Consider the following 14866-nt stretch of genomic DNA (forward strand, 5'->3'; position numbering starts at 1 on the left):
TTGGAAGCTATTATATTCTCACTGACACATGTTTGAAAAGTTGTTTTGGCCTTTGGAGCATCGAGTTATAGTTTGCCAGAGTTGTACCTGAAATGAAGGATCTTTATTTGTGTTACCTGTTGATGTGATTTAAGAATAATTGGAATCATTAAAAATGAAAGGCTGACAAAACAGCTTTTCTGGTATGGAAATCCAGAGATAGCAAGTGTACAATTGAGGCAGAGCTGAGTAATAAAAATGTTTACAGAAAACACTTTGAATTTGATTCGGGAAGGTAGGATGTCCTCTTGTAGATAGTGGAAATGCATGATCTATTGAGGAATCTGAAAAGGAAACGAGGAATTGATCTGTAAGCATGTCGACAATGGCTGAGTCTTGGCACGCAGTCTGAAGATTGTGTTTAAGCCACATTCCCAGAGACCCTTGCATGAAATCTCTAGGTTGATACTTCAATGTTGTCTTTAAGTTGAGTTGTTGAGTCAAGTCTGTTCTCCAGCTGAATGTAAAAGATCCATTGCTATTTATTCCTCCATTAATGTGGTGATAAATTAATTGGTCATTAATTTGTTTCTGAGATCTTGCTGTGTAGAGATCAGCTGTTATTTGGCACAGTAGTAACATTTTTAAGAGCGTTCAATTGGCTGTATAATGTTTTCGTTTTCGGGGGTTGTGGGATTATGTAAATGTAATGAAGTAATGTGAATAAGAGTTGACAGTAATTGGGCCTCAATACCTGGTGCTTTTGTTAAGAAAATAGCTAGAGAACAGTTGTCATGTCTGATTGGCCCATTGCTTTTCCTGTATCATGTATTGTTGCAATTTCATTTGTTTTCTCACTGTCAGGTAAATATAAGGCTGATTTAAGATCTGCTTGTCCAATCAGTTTTTGTATTCTATGTATACTGCTAAACTTGGCATAATCTACAGCAGGAATGCACACTAATGACAACCTGCTAGTGCATTTTGCAATCCTGGGAAGTAAAATTAATGCAGTCATGAGAGTCTGTGAAGCAGTATGATGTGTGCCTAATTGACTTAAGATTGCATGATTTTAAGTTATTTGTCGTGTCGCCCATAGTCCGTATTGGTATTAATCAGGCAAATTTAGTTATTAATAATTGAATGTAGTCTTTGAGGAAAGCATGTGGGCCATTCAGTTACTCTTCATGTGACAAGGTGCTTATTGACTTTACCTCTGACCACATGCAAACTTTTTAAAGTTGTGTATCATGCTAGGCTTTTCCCGTCAGCAGATATTTCTGCATCTACAAGTAAATCTTAAACTCCATTAGGTCACGATCTTTTATTTATCTATATTTGAGGGAACTTGCATCTTGCTCATGCAACATCTCCCCTTAATTTAGCGCTGAGAGGCTCTGAACCATTCTGATTCTGTGCTGTACCTCCTCTGTGGTCATTTTTTTGTAATGTATAATGCCAAGAACCAAATACCAGCCCACTAGGCTATGGTTGGGATGTAAACCTCTGTCTGTAAGCAAAGCAAAAGTCAGGTAGGGTTCTGGATTTAAAACATCATTAGAGATGTTATCATCTGGAGTGCTAACTTTTTTTTCCTGTCTTGTATCGCCTGTTTATCTGTCAATGGTTGCTCCATTGATGTTGTGGTATGTTGTTGACTGCAGTGATTCAAGGCAATGTGATTTTTAAATATAAATTTCTGGCATTTGAGCCAACAGCTAAGAAGGAGCAATGAGTTTTCAAGTTACAACAGAAGAAGCAGCAGGACTTTTCCAAGTTCTCTCTGCAGTGTAGTATGGCTCCAGCAGATAAAGCAAGGAGGCAACAAGAACATCCACTGTGGGCCACTTAATGTTGGATGTCAGGAATATTGATAAGGGAGTCTTAAAAATGTACTTTGAAAATTACAGTAATCACCATGTTCCATTTGTTGAAGGACAATTTTGACAAAATTGGTTGGAGCATAAAGGAAGAACTAATGGTAGCTTGTCAGAAAGGCGCAACAATAATCATGGGAGATATCAATCTACATATAGATGGGAAAAGTCAGATGGACAATGAAAGCCAACCTAATCTAAAAACGTTTTCAGGTCAGTTTCATGCAACAGTAAGTTCTGGTGCTGACCATGGAGGCTGTGCTAGATCACGTGTGCAATGGGAGGAATTAATCTCCTGAAGGCCTCCCTAGTTAACAATGACCACAAGATTGTTTGGATGATGCATTTAATTAGAGGACGAGGAATAAGATTTCAGTGTATTGGTTAAAATTTTAATTAAGGCATGAAAACAGAGCTGGCTGAAGAAAATCAGCAAATGAGGTTAAAGGATCAGTTGGTAGAGACATAGTGGCTGACATTTGAGGGGATATTTTGCAACGCATATATTGAGCATAAGAAAAATTTCCAACGATGAAACCGCAATATGTAGTTAACTGTCAAGAGTCAGATTTGAAGAAAAAACATATATAATTGCTCAAAGGCAGGCGGCAGGTCAGAAGGTTTTATGTCTGTCTTAATAGTGATGGTAATAAAGATGACAGTGGTGTCATGAGGTTACAGTTAGTATTTAAATGCAGTTTCAATGGTTGACAATGATTTGTGACTCCAATTTTGAACTCTTAGATCTGTTCAAAGTCTTTCCATTTAGGCATAATGATGCATTCACAAACTATGGAGCATATCCTCACTATGGATTGATCTGCATCTCCTGGGCTGTGCATGTTCTGTGGTCACTCCTGTCAATATTGTACCAGAAAGTCCATCTGGACCAGATAGATTGATGAGAATGAAGTTTTCTTTGCTGATTAGTACGTGGAAACTGAAATTAGTAATTCTTACACAGGACTTGGCTCTAGTGGCCACTGTGATTTAATTTATCCTGATGCTATTTAGGATAACTAAAACCCTAGTTTCCAGGGTATGATACAGGGAAGTACCTCAGTAAACGTAGCCCTGCAAGACTGAGACTTTCAGAACAGGAAGGTGCAAGAATGTAGAAGAAAAACAAACAGCAATGTAAGTTGTGTTTATTATAAGCCCGTAAAGTGGCTAACATGACAATGAGGCAAGTGGAAAAGTGAAAAAAAAATTTGATATGCTGTTTCTTGTGCATTTTTCTCTCTCCTGTTAGCTCAATTTTCTTCTGATATTCTCTGCTTTGGATATCTCAGGATTTGATTCCAATTTTATAGGTTTCTGGCTGCCTTTTCCAAGATTGGTAGCCTACTGCATTGTTTGTCTCATTTGCTCCCTTTCCTGCCTTGTTGAAATCTGTTTGCTTTTGTCTTCATTTAAACATGCTCAGCGTCAATCCTCTCCCTCTCTCTCCCTCTCTCTCCCTCTCTCTCCCTCTCTCTCCCTCTCTCTCCCTCTCTCTCCCTCTCTCTCCCTCTCTCTCCCTCTCTCTCCCTCTCTCTCCCTCTCTCTCCCTCTCTCTCCCTCTCTCTCCCTCTCTCTCCCTCTCTCTCCCTCTCTCTCCCTCTCTCTCCCTCTCTCTCCCTCTCTCTCCCTCTCTCTCCCTCTCTCTCCCTCTCTCTCCCTCTCTCTCCCTCTCTCTCCCTCTCTCTCCCTCTCTCTCCCTCTCTCTCCCTCTCTCTCCCTCTCTCTCCCTCTCTCTCCCTCTCTCTCCCTCTCTCTCCCTCTCTCTCCCTCTCTCTCCCTCTCTCTCCCTCTCTCTCCCTCTCTCTCCCTCTCTCTCTCCATTCATTGTCAATCTAATGCATAGGTGTTAGCATGTTTTGAGAAAATTTGTAGCTCGGGTTGAGGCTCTGCATGTAGGTTTGCTCACTATGATGGAAGAATGCATAGGTAAACTCTCTAACTTTCATTAGTATCTAATTTTTAGCAATTCATTGTTAAAGTCATTTGCTCCCTACTTGCCTCTGGTAGGAGCTTGTAAATGCCTAATGCAGGCCATGCATTGATGAAGTTCTCCCTCCAATTTTCTACCCTTCCTGCTCTGAAATCCCTTTCTGTTGTACTCGGAGCATTCTGAAACAGTGTTTTGTAGGATCAACTGAATTTTATTGTCATTCTCCTAAGCAAGAGAGCTGTGCATTATGTCAATATTACTGAATCATTTGTTAATTCACTAAAGATTTTTAAAAAATTTTTTAACCTATTTTCCTTATCAACTTTTCAGAGATGTTATTACACACCACCTGGAGCAGGTGTGAATTGAGCCTGGATCTCTGTCCAGAGGTAGGGATACTACCACTGGGCCTTAAGAGGACCAAAGCTAAATTTAGGAAGTGAATGATTTTTTTCATCTGTTGAGAAGCAATTTGAAATGAGCAGATATTGTGTTGAGTGTGTTTCTTATGTTTTTCAGTTAAAAGCAAGCCTTAACGTAGCGCTTTAATGTATTTTTAGTAATGGGAGAAGTTTAGTTTTATTGTGCTATATCGTAATCTTTTTTGCACACAGAAAAACATGGTTTTGCAGCTGCGTGGAAATTATCTGCATATTTGACCTGGGGCAATTGAGAATTTCACCAATACATGTCTGCTATTGATCTATCAATTCATGTCAACCCATCCCAACTGCCATCACTACCAAAAAAACCTGTAGCTGAACTATACTTGATACTGTTCTTGGTCCCAAAATAAGGTGCAACATCCTTACTGTTGCAACCTGAAGGTCGTCACAAACTCGACTAAATGTTTTCATAAGGAAAGGATTTCTTTTGTGTTGTATTTAAAACTGAGGCAAATATTTTCAGAATTATTGATGTTGAATTCATATAGCATGTGCTTATTCTGACTCATCTCTTCCTGATCTAATTTGCAGGTGAAATGAGTATTGTTTGTTGAATGTCACCACGTCCCCAGTTTGAATCCTGGATTTGGCTTCTGCAAAGGTGTTTTGTGTTGGCGTAGGGCCACTGCGTGGCAGTACTCTTACTAAATTAGGAGTTCGCAAGGAATTCTAATCTCCTGTGGAGGAGGCAGCAGCTGCTGTACATATCAAACTTGATTTCACACAATCAAAATGGTGTTGTCACAGAGACAAAGAGATGAACTGTAAGTACTTAATGAAATATGTTAAAGTCTGCCTAAGCAAATTACGCATTAACTTTGTGCCTTTTTGTCAGTTACCTATTAAATGTGAATTGTTTTTTGAAAATTGCTTTCCATTCTTCAGCTTCTAACTTCAATTATTCTAATTCTAAAATATATGAAGTGTAGCGTAAATGTTCTAGAACTTGTTCATTAAGTTTAGGTATCTTTACAAGATGCAGTTGACATTAAAGCCTAATAAATGATGAATTTGGCAGCTTTAAATGCACCAGGGCGCTTGCATATATTTGTAATTTATTCCTGATGAATTGTAAGAAATTCCAGGCTTGGGCAACTGCCTGTGTGGAGTTTGCACATTCTCCCTGTGTCTGTATGGGTTTCCTTGAGGTGCTCCTCTTACAATCCAAAGATGTGCAAGCTCGGTGGATTGGCCATGCTAAACTGCCTGTAGTGTTCAGGGATGTGTTGGTTAGTTACATTAGTGAGGGTTAAATGTTAGAGTTATAGAGTAGAGGAATTTTTCTGAGTGGGTTACTCTTCGGTGGGTCAGTGTGGACTGTGCGGCTAATGGCCTGTTTGCACACTGCAGGGACTCTGATAAAATTGCTCTTCTGTTTTTTGGTGAGTCTTGTATTTGGCCTTGCACAAAAAGTTTTTTTTTTGATATTTGGATTCATAATTGCATTATTGTTTAATTTGGAGTGGAGGAAGTATGGTCATATGTGCATAAAGTAATTTTAATTCAGCTGGAATAGATTATGGACCTTTTTGGTTATATATCAGTTAATCATCAAACATAGTATGGTCATAATGTACATGACTAAATATTTAAGATGTTCAGCACATTTGAATGTTCAAATTAATCCCTGTGTTTACTTAGTTCAGTGTTGACTTTAGAATGAAGACCACATTCATGGCAGATTTTAAAACATCATCTTAAATTTGTGAAGTTTTGTTTTAAATTAATCATTTGCCCACCAGGTGTGCAAGAAGCATGGAGTACAGGAATAGAGCAGCCTTTCTTCAGAGATTTGCTGAAACCAATTTGGAATGCCGGGTGCAGTTTATGAAAGAAAATAGTTGCATTGGATGCAGTAGTGATGGTCCAAGAGATTGGTCTCAGGGTTGAGAGAATTATCCTGTGTATTGTGGTTTAGTAGATTGGGATTAAGTTCTGTGGAACATAGAAAAATGAGAATTGATATAATTGAAACATGCTTACTTCTGAAGGAGCTTGACAGGATTAATGCATCTATCTGCTGGCTAGAGAATCCAGAATACACACACGGTCAAATAGTTAGGACCAAAATGAAGAACGTCTTTACTCGGAGTTGTGAAACGTTTTGAATTCTGTACCCCAAAGGAATTTGGATGCTCCATCATTGAAAATACCCAACACAACAAAGATTTTGTTTTGCTCTTTGAGGGATATGGTGAGCGTTAAGGAAGTAAGTAGAGTTGCAAGATCAACTGTAATCCCATTGAATGGTCAATCAAAGTTGACAGGCAGTAGGTACCTGGCTTATATTTCTTGCATTTGTGTGTAAACGTTAAATTGCATTTACAGTTTAGTTTGCCAGAAATTAACAACTGTACATTTGAATTGCTAGTGATGTGGATTATAAGGTTAAACAAGAAATGTATTATTATGTTTCAGGTGTTAGTTATTTTATGGTTTGAGGCTATCATTTTTGTTTCATGGAAACAAAGAGCCTCTGAATCTGTTAAGTGCAAAGCATGCACATGCTGATTGTAAAGCGGAAGACAGAAAACAAGTTGTAATCTGTAGGAGATAGCATCTGTGATTTTCTCACGTCCCCTCATAATTTATCCTTAATAACCAGATTGTTTGGTGATTTGTAGGTCAACATTATAATAGTAGTTCTCGCTACAGATGCTGCCAGACCTCCTGAGTTTTTTCCAGCAATTGGTGCTTTGTTTCAAATTTTTGGTATCCGCAGTTCTTTTTTTATATTGAACAACAGATTTAAGTGATTTATTTTGGTATTTCTGAATATCAACTTTTTCATCAAGCCCTTTTTAGTATATCTTCAAAATTAGGAAGCTACTTTTTAATCTTTCTTCAGATTCTAATATCAATATAATAGCGAATGGATCTGACTAAAATGGTTTTTGAAAATAATTCTTGAAGTTAATATCTGTAGAAATATAGACGTAGAAACACAGGAGCAGGAGGAAGCCATTCAGCCCTTCGGGCCTGCTCTATCTTTGATCATGATCATGACTGATCATTCAACTCTGCAGCCTTTTCCAGCTTCCTCCCCATAACCTTTGATCCCGTTCATCCCAAGTACTATATCTAGCCGCTTCTTGAATACGTTAACTATTTTGGTGTCAGCTACTTGCTGTGGTAATGAATTCCCCAGGCTTACCATTATTTGGGTGAAGAAATGTCTCCTCATCTCGATCCTAAATGATCCACCCCAAATCCTCAGACTGTGTCCCCTGGTTCTGGACGCACCCACCATCTGGAACATTATTCCTGCATTTACTCTATCTGCTCCTGTTAGAATTTTGGAAGTCTCCTGAGATATTAGCTTTGTAGTATGAAGTTGCTTAAAATATCAAAATTATGTATGATTTTGAAGTTCGTAGTTCCCAACAAAGCTTATAAAAGAGAAAATTGAGGGTTTTTTGAGTTTTTTGCTTGCTGTTGCTTTTTTGAATATGCTGATTGCTGATCATTGTCATTGATTAGCTGCCTTTCTCTCAAGACTTTGCCTGCATACTAGGTAATAACTTCAATGTAGACGGCAGAAGTCTGTTTGTTTTGGGGAAGGGAAGCTTGTTTCTGATACTACTTCCTAAGTGACTCTTAAAATAACCATCTTGTCACAGTCAGAGGACACCGGATAAACAACAACAGTGAGATGAGAAATTTCTTTACCTAGGGTGGTGAGTTTGTGGAATTCACCATCATCGAAAGCAGTCAAGGCCAAAATATGCGTGATTTCAGGAAGGAGTTGGATATGGCACTTGAGGCTAAAAGGATTAAGTAATGAGGGAAAGAAGTTGAAACAGGCCTTTCAAAAATTCATGCATGGAATGAGGACATTGCTTAATGCCCATCCCTGATTGCCCAGAGGGCAGTTAGAGTCAACCACGTGACTGTGGTTCTGGAGTCACATGTGGACCAGACAGGTTAAGGATGGCTGTTTGCTTTCCCAAAAGACGAGTGAACCAGAGGGGTTTTTATGACAATTGGCAATAGATTCATGGTCACCATTGTGCTCGTTACTCCAGACGTCTTTAATGAATTCCAATTCCACCATCTGTTGTGGCGGGATTCAAGTGTGGGTCTTCGGACTTATCTAGTCGTCGGATTAATGGTCTAGCCTTAATACAGTGTTGCCTCCCAGTTGAGTTGGATGACTGGCTATGGTCGTGAATGATGGAGCAGAATCAAATGGTCTAGTCCTATTTTCTGTGTTTCTTTGAATTGGAATCAAACATACTCTGGCCAACCTTTTCTCCTGTTTTCACAGGGGTATAGGTCAGATCTATGAAATTTACTACTCTCTCTGGCTAAGATCAGCCCATCTTAAATCCATCATTTGTAACAAGCTGTCTTTGCTAATGGCTATCTTGAGAACTTGAGAGTTCACTGAGCAATCAGAAAATCATGACTTCAAGTGAATCTTGGAATTGTACATATAAATCCATGCTGATAAACAACTTTAGTCTGTTTAAGGTTGGTGTAAAGTTATCACATATATATATATATATATATATGTTTTAGTCATTAGTGCATTTCATAGCATGATGATACGTCTGTTGCGAAAGATAGGTGCAAGAGTCTTCCATGGAATTCCTACTCTTGGAAATTGTGTCCCTGAGTTCACAACGCAATTGTACGTGTAATGAATCACTGGCAAAATGACTGGATGGTGCAACTGCCAATTTGTGTTGTAAACAGTTTATTTTGTTCAAAAAGCACAGCAGTTCGACAGTTAGATTAAAAAGGTAGAATCAAAACCTTAGTAAACTTGGCTTGCTCATTATCAGTGAGGTTGAATTAATACCTTGTAGTTAGTGCAACACAAATCCATTCATCTATCTTAGCCCGATGTGCTATCAATAACATGGTTGCAAATCATTGGCCGGCTTCATTTAATGTCTTTTTATTTAAGCTTCTAATTGTTTAATTACTGTGGTCTCAATCACCATAACTAATTTTCTTCCATTATACCCAGTTAATTGTGAAACACACTTCTTTTGAGGCATATTATCAGAGTTCATGATTATTTAACGACATTTCTTTGCCCCATTGATTTTTCACATTGGAAGTGTTCCCTCTGTTCAGACAGTGCAGGTTTTTGTTTAAATGTCACTGCTGTTGATTCCTCTATCCTTTTTAGAATAGAATTCTGTCTCTAACTTTTCCATGTCCTGAAGCTTCATTTGAATCCTTCGTCTGGTTGCTCCTGGAGTGCGTGGCTATGGCAAACACAATCACTGAAGCTTTCCTTTTGTGATTCCGATCTTATCCCTGTTAAGTTGTGTAGTTCCACGGTAGTCTTCTATAGTTTCTACCAGCAAATCTATAAAATTGGGTTCTCTTGCCACTGCATGGTTAACTTGTGTAACCCAAGGCCCTGTTGTAAATTCCTTGCTTTTCTTCTTTTGGACCTGGTCCCTCAACCTGGCCATTAGTTCACAATGATCTGTTTCTGCCTCTTTATTACTGCCCATTTCACACAATGCCATGATTATTCCTTGCTGTCAAACAGCCTGTTCAGTGTCAAATCATTTTCCTCGAGTTGAATGTCGGGACTGCAAAGGTACTATGTTTGTCCTTGTATAAACTTGGTTTTCTGCTGTCAATTCAGACTTCCTCCCAAGCTGTTCAAACAACTACATAAACTCAGTATCCTGCTGGGCAAGTTGGTGAGCTTCAGGTTCTGTATCTGAGCTCCTGTCAAAACCACTGAATTCACCTTCACCACATCTGTTGTCTGAGTCAGTCCCTCCTTCCACTGCGGTCAGAATTTAGCTATGTTACACTCATTTCAAGGATTACTTTCCCAAATGCTGTATTCTACATTCTCAACTCCCGCCTCCTAGTTTTTCCTCGGTGCCAGAATTATGAAATGAAAGCCCGAGAAATATTCTGGTCTGATAGCAGCAGTGAAAAACAAAACATAAGTCAACAATTCAAGCCAAGTTTTCAAAAACTGAAAATGCTGATCATCATTTCGAAGTTGATTTACAATTTTAATGACCTTTGTCTTTTACACCAAGATCTTCATTTTTCCAGCTCTGATTTGTTCTGCTGCTCCTTTCTTGAATTTCACTTTTTGACAAAACATCCAGCTGTCTTGGTCCAGCCTTCTGAAATTACTGCCCATCAATTCTTCTTTCTTTACCTTGTGATCTGACAAAAATCACTTAAGGTCACCTTTCCTGATGTACTAGTTTGATTTTTTTCCTCCTTTGAGCACTCCTTTACATTTATACTGCAACTTAAAATATATACTTGTGTACAGGAATACATTTTATTTTTATGCTTTCCAACAGAGGCTTGAAAAATAATGAAGCTTTAAACTTATTGAAAGGAGAAATCAACATAATTGTTTAAGCAGTATGAAGTTGTTGTAAATAGCATTATCAAATTCAACTTTGAGAGTTATGTAAAAGTATAGATCCTGTTTTGAAACTAAAATATCAGTTCTACCTGGATCTTGACCAGCTACCAACAGTACAAACTTGTGATCTGCTGCAATCAGGTGCATTATCTCTTAATGTGTTATATACATGGTTTCTACATGTCAGTTGTTTGGGAGGAAGTGTTAGTGGTAATCTTTTGAATAGGGATCAGAAATCATCCTTCTCGACAAGTTTTTGGAACACTATGAAATGCTGCTGAATCATGGAACCCTGACAGTGTGGAAGCAGGCCACTCTGCCTCGTGAGTCCACACTGATCCTCCAATCAGCATATCACTCCTCAACTAACTTGGGCATCCCTGGGTGATGGAGCATGGCCACTCCACCTAGCCTGCACATCTTTTCATAGAAAATCCATGTGGACAGTGGGGGAATGTGCATACTCCACACAGACAGTCGCCCAAAGATAAAATTGAATCTGCATTCCTGGTGCTGTGAGGCAGCAGTGCCAAGCCACACTGCAGCCCAATTTGGTTGAAATCAGCTAACATAATGCCCTGGACAGCGAACCTGAAACCAGCCATGTTATGTATGATATCACAACTGTGCCCTCTATTGAGAATACTTTGTCTATTTTGCGGCATCACATTCAAAATATGATGTCTGTTTTGAGGGGTTCTTTCAGGAGTGAAAAATAGTGATGATGGTTGGGATCCCAGGACGGGTTTACAGCTGACATTTTGGGGTTGCTACCTCTAAGACAGCATTCTCCCTGGAGATAAAAATCAGCTGTGTAGTTTTCTCCTCCCGCCATGTTGTCACTGTGGGGTTGGGACAGTTCTAAGTTTCAAAATGGGATGGCAGTGGAGGAAAATGCTTGGGAGTTTGCTGTCTGCCAAGGTTTTGGTATGTCAGATCATTATACAATAAACCTCTGCAGTTGATGCCTGCTATTTGATCCTAAAAGCTCTCCATCATTTGCTTCCACTTGTATCACCTGTTTCAAGTCAGTCTTCTCTGTTCAAACCCTTGTGTTTCCATGACATTCGAAATTTAGTTTGTCCGATCCATTTCCAATTGGTCTCTCAAGTAACTGTCAATAAAATACCTGTTTCAGAACCTGTCTCTCCAACCTACGCTAAATTGTACTTTTCACATGCATTCTGGCCAGTATTAAATCCTGACCTTCGAGCTCAATTTGTAATTCTCATCCTGGTGTTCAAATCTTTGCTTGGCCTCATCCCTCCAAAAACTCTGCATTTCTCTTTCTCTAACGCTGGACTTACCCTTTCATCTACTACTGTATTGTTAGCTGTATTGGTCCAATTTCTCGAGTTTTTTAGTCTATCTCTCTCTTCTCCATTAAAACCACGCCTTGCACCATATTTTTGGTGCCTGTCTTAACCTATTTTGCTTTGGACCAATGTTGACATTTGTCTTTAAAACTATCTCTTTCATTTGTAAACAACCTCACTGGCACTGAAAAATGAACCTTCCAGCTGAGCAAGAAAACCTGTATCCAGAACCTCAACCTGAGCTCCAAATCTTCTCAAAACTAGCTATTATGCACTTTTGCTATCATACAAAATATCATATTAGTACCAGTTTGTTTTCTGTGAAACATAATTTTAATGAGTCAAACACTTAAAGATGGAATATAAATTGAAGTGTTGCTTCAGTTGTGGTCTCATAGAAAGTATGTCTAGAATTAACTTTGATAATTTGTGCGACTAGTAAATGACCTACTTAAATTACTGAAAAAGTACTAGATGGGCTTCCATGGTTATAGCAGTAATATTGTTAGATAATTTTATTAATAGTGCTTAAACCATGAACGATGGAGAATCACAAATCATTCCATCGAACAAGTGTTCCAAAGATATCTTTCTTCGTTCTCCAGTTACCACTTTTCTTTTTCACCGATGTCTGTCTGCATATAACCCCCTTGAATTGAGTAAAGGGCAATGTACAATACATTGGAGAAATGAGTAAATTGAGTACTTTTAACCAACTAAATCTGATTTCACTAGTTTAGCAATTCACCTGTGATTTTATTGAAATCCAGCATTCTATTAAGCTACTGCTGTGTTGACACTTGTGTAATAAACGATGATGAAATTCTTGTTTTTGAACATTCAAATTGGATATTGCAAACAAAGTTTTTTGAAATATAAAAGATTTATTTGGTTGCTGCATTTTGGGAAAGTAAATCTTAGCGTGACTTAGGCACTTAATGGTAAGATCCTAGGGAGTGTTGCTGAACAGACACCTTGGAGTGCAGGTTCTTAGCTCCTTGAAAGTAGAGTAGCAGGTAAATAAAATTAGTGAAGAAGGCATTTCGTATGCTTTCTTTTAATGATCAAAATTTTGAGTATAGGAATTAGGTCATTTAGCGGCTGTACAGGACATTGATTAGGCCACTTTTGAAATATTGCTTGCATTTCTGGTCTTCCTATTGGAAGGATGTTGTGAAACTTGAAAGGGTTCAGAAAAGATTTACAAGGATGTTGCCAGGATTGGTGGATTTGAGCTATAGGGAGAGGCTGAACAGGCAGAACTAAAGGATTTAGGGTGAGAGGAGAAAGGTGTAAAAGAGACCTAAGGGACAACTTTCTCTGGCAGCTCATTCCATGCATGCACCACCTGCTATATGAAAAATTGGTGGAGGCTGGTACAATTACAGCATTTTAAAAGGCATCTGGGTGGGTATATGAATAGGAAGGATTTGGAGGGATATGGACCACGTGCTGGCAAATGGGGCTAGATTAAGTTGGGATATCTGGTTGGCATGGACGAGTAGGACGGAATGATCTGTTTCCATGCTGCAGATCTCCATGACTCCAAGATCAAATGAAAACATTGCTTTCTAATTCACGTAAGACAAAAAACCGGTAGTAACCAGTTGGAAATGAAGTAATCTAAAAAGGGTAGGTAAGAAATACTGTCAAAGCACTAAAACCTTTACATTGATGTTTCTGAGACATCTTTTTCCTCAATTAGGTATCCCTACCACTGATTAATGGAGCCATTGGCTACGTGCCATACTTCATGAACTACTAAACTCATTTATTCCCATCCCTCCCAGAATTGGAAGGCTCTACTGTCATTGCATTCCACCCACCAGCCGCTGAATTTCACCATTTGCAGCCATGTTTAGCAACACCTCCCACCCCACTTCTAGTCTGTCTGTATTCTGAAGAAACTGTTATTTCCATGACCGTCTGGTCCACTTCTGAGTCATGTCTCAACACCCGACATCTAACAACTTTCCATCCTACCACAACAATTATAATACATGCCCATTTACTTGCATTCTCCTCACTGTTAAGTTCCCCAGACACACCTTCCTGGTGAAGTAGCGATTTGTATCCTCCCTTTCAGTCTATTATACTGCGTTATATGCTTACAATGTGGTCTCCTCTACATGGAAGCATCGAGCACAGATTGGATGATTGCTTTGTGCAGCCCTTCTTTTCTGCCTGAAAGCATGACCTTGAGTTTTTGGTACAGGTAGCCAGTCACTTTGATTTTTCACCTTTCTCTGACATTAACATTTCTATCTTTGATAAACTGCACTGTTCTGTTGAGGCTTAATGTAATCTTCAGAATTTTTGCACCTAGTCTTTTCAAGTCTGTATATTACAGCATTCTGGACTCCACATTGTGTTCAGCAATTTTAGATGATAAAGGCCTGTCCACATTTTGTTGCTTTGCTTTTCCCTTTCAGCTTGCAGCACCTTTCTTGGAGACCTTCAGTTTTGTATTTTATTTTAGACTTATCGCCTTTCTCTCAATCCCTGGAGGAATAACTTTTCTCATTCAGTCATTTCTGTCTTCCACCCTGACATAGGTTTCTTTTTTGTCATATGTGCCTGTTACTCAAAACTGTTAAACTGACTTTTCCTGGTTCTGATAAAAGGTCGTAGATCTGAAATGCGAATTCATTTTCTGTTTTTATGCAGAAACTGCCTAACATGCAGTGGTTTTCCAACATTTTCTGTATTCATTTCAGGTTTACAGCATCCATAGTCTTCTGTCCTTAGGTTATCAAAGCATGTTAAACTTTTGTATTTCCAATTGAAATTGAGGTCAATAATTCTACTTTCCTTTTTGGAAATTTAACCCTCTCCTCATTAATGCAGCGCTTTGAAAATATAATTAGATTTTTTAACTGTGATCAAATTGAGCAAAAATGCTCCCAAAATGATGGAAAGAATTTTAGTATGGTGCAACTTCTATATGG

The 14866-nt window shown here is 38.7% G+C and overlaps 1 protein-coding gene across 3 annotated transcripts in view; it reads left to right on the forward strand.

Annotated features, from left to right (window-relative positions):
* The window catches only part of LOC132830472 (lissencephaly-1 homolog), an 80245-nt gene that overhangs the window by 15793 nt on the left and 49586 nt on the right, over positions 1-14866 (forward strand). For 2 of the 3 annotated variants that reach the window (XM_060848220.1, XM_060848218.1), the window contains exon 2: positions 4767-4999. In XM_060848220.1, coding sequence (XP_060704203.1) covers positions 4968-4999 — 32 coding nt within the window. In that variant the 5' untranslated portion in view covers positions 4767-4967. Of the gene's footprint in view, positions 1-4119; positions 4179-4766; positions 5000-14866 lie in introns of all 3 variants that reach the window. The other variant, XM_060848219.1, reaches the window with a different exon arrangement.

The sequence above is a fragment of the Hemiscyllium ocellatum genome, chromosome 31, assembly GCF_020745735.1.
Source record: "Hemiscyllium ocellatum isolate sHemOce1 chromosome 31, sHemOce1.pat.X.cur, whole genome shotgun sequence".
NCBI lineage: Eukaryota > Metazoa > Chordata > Chondrichthyes > Orectolobiformes > Hemiscylliidae > Hemiscyllium > Hemiscyllium ocellatum.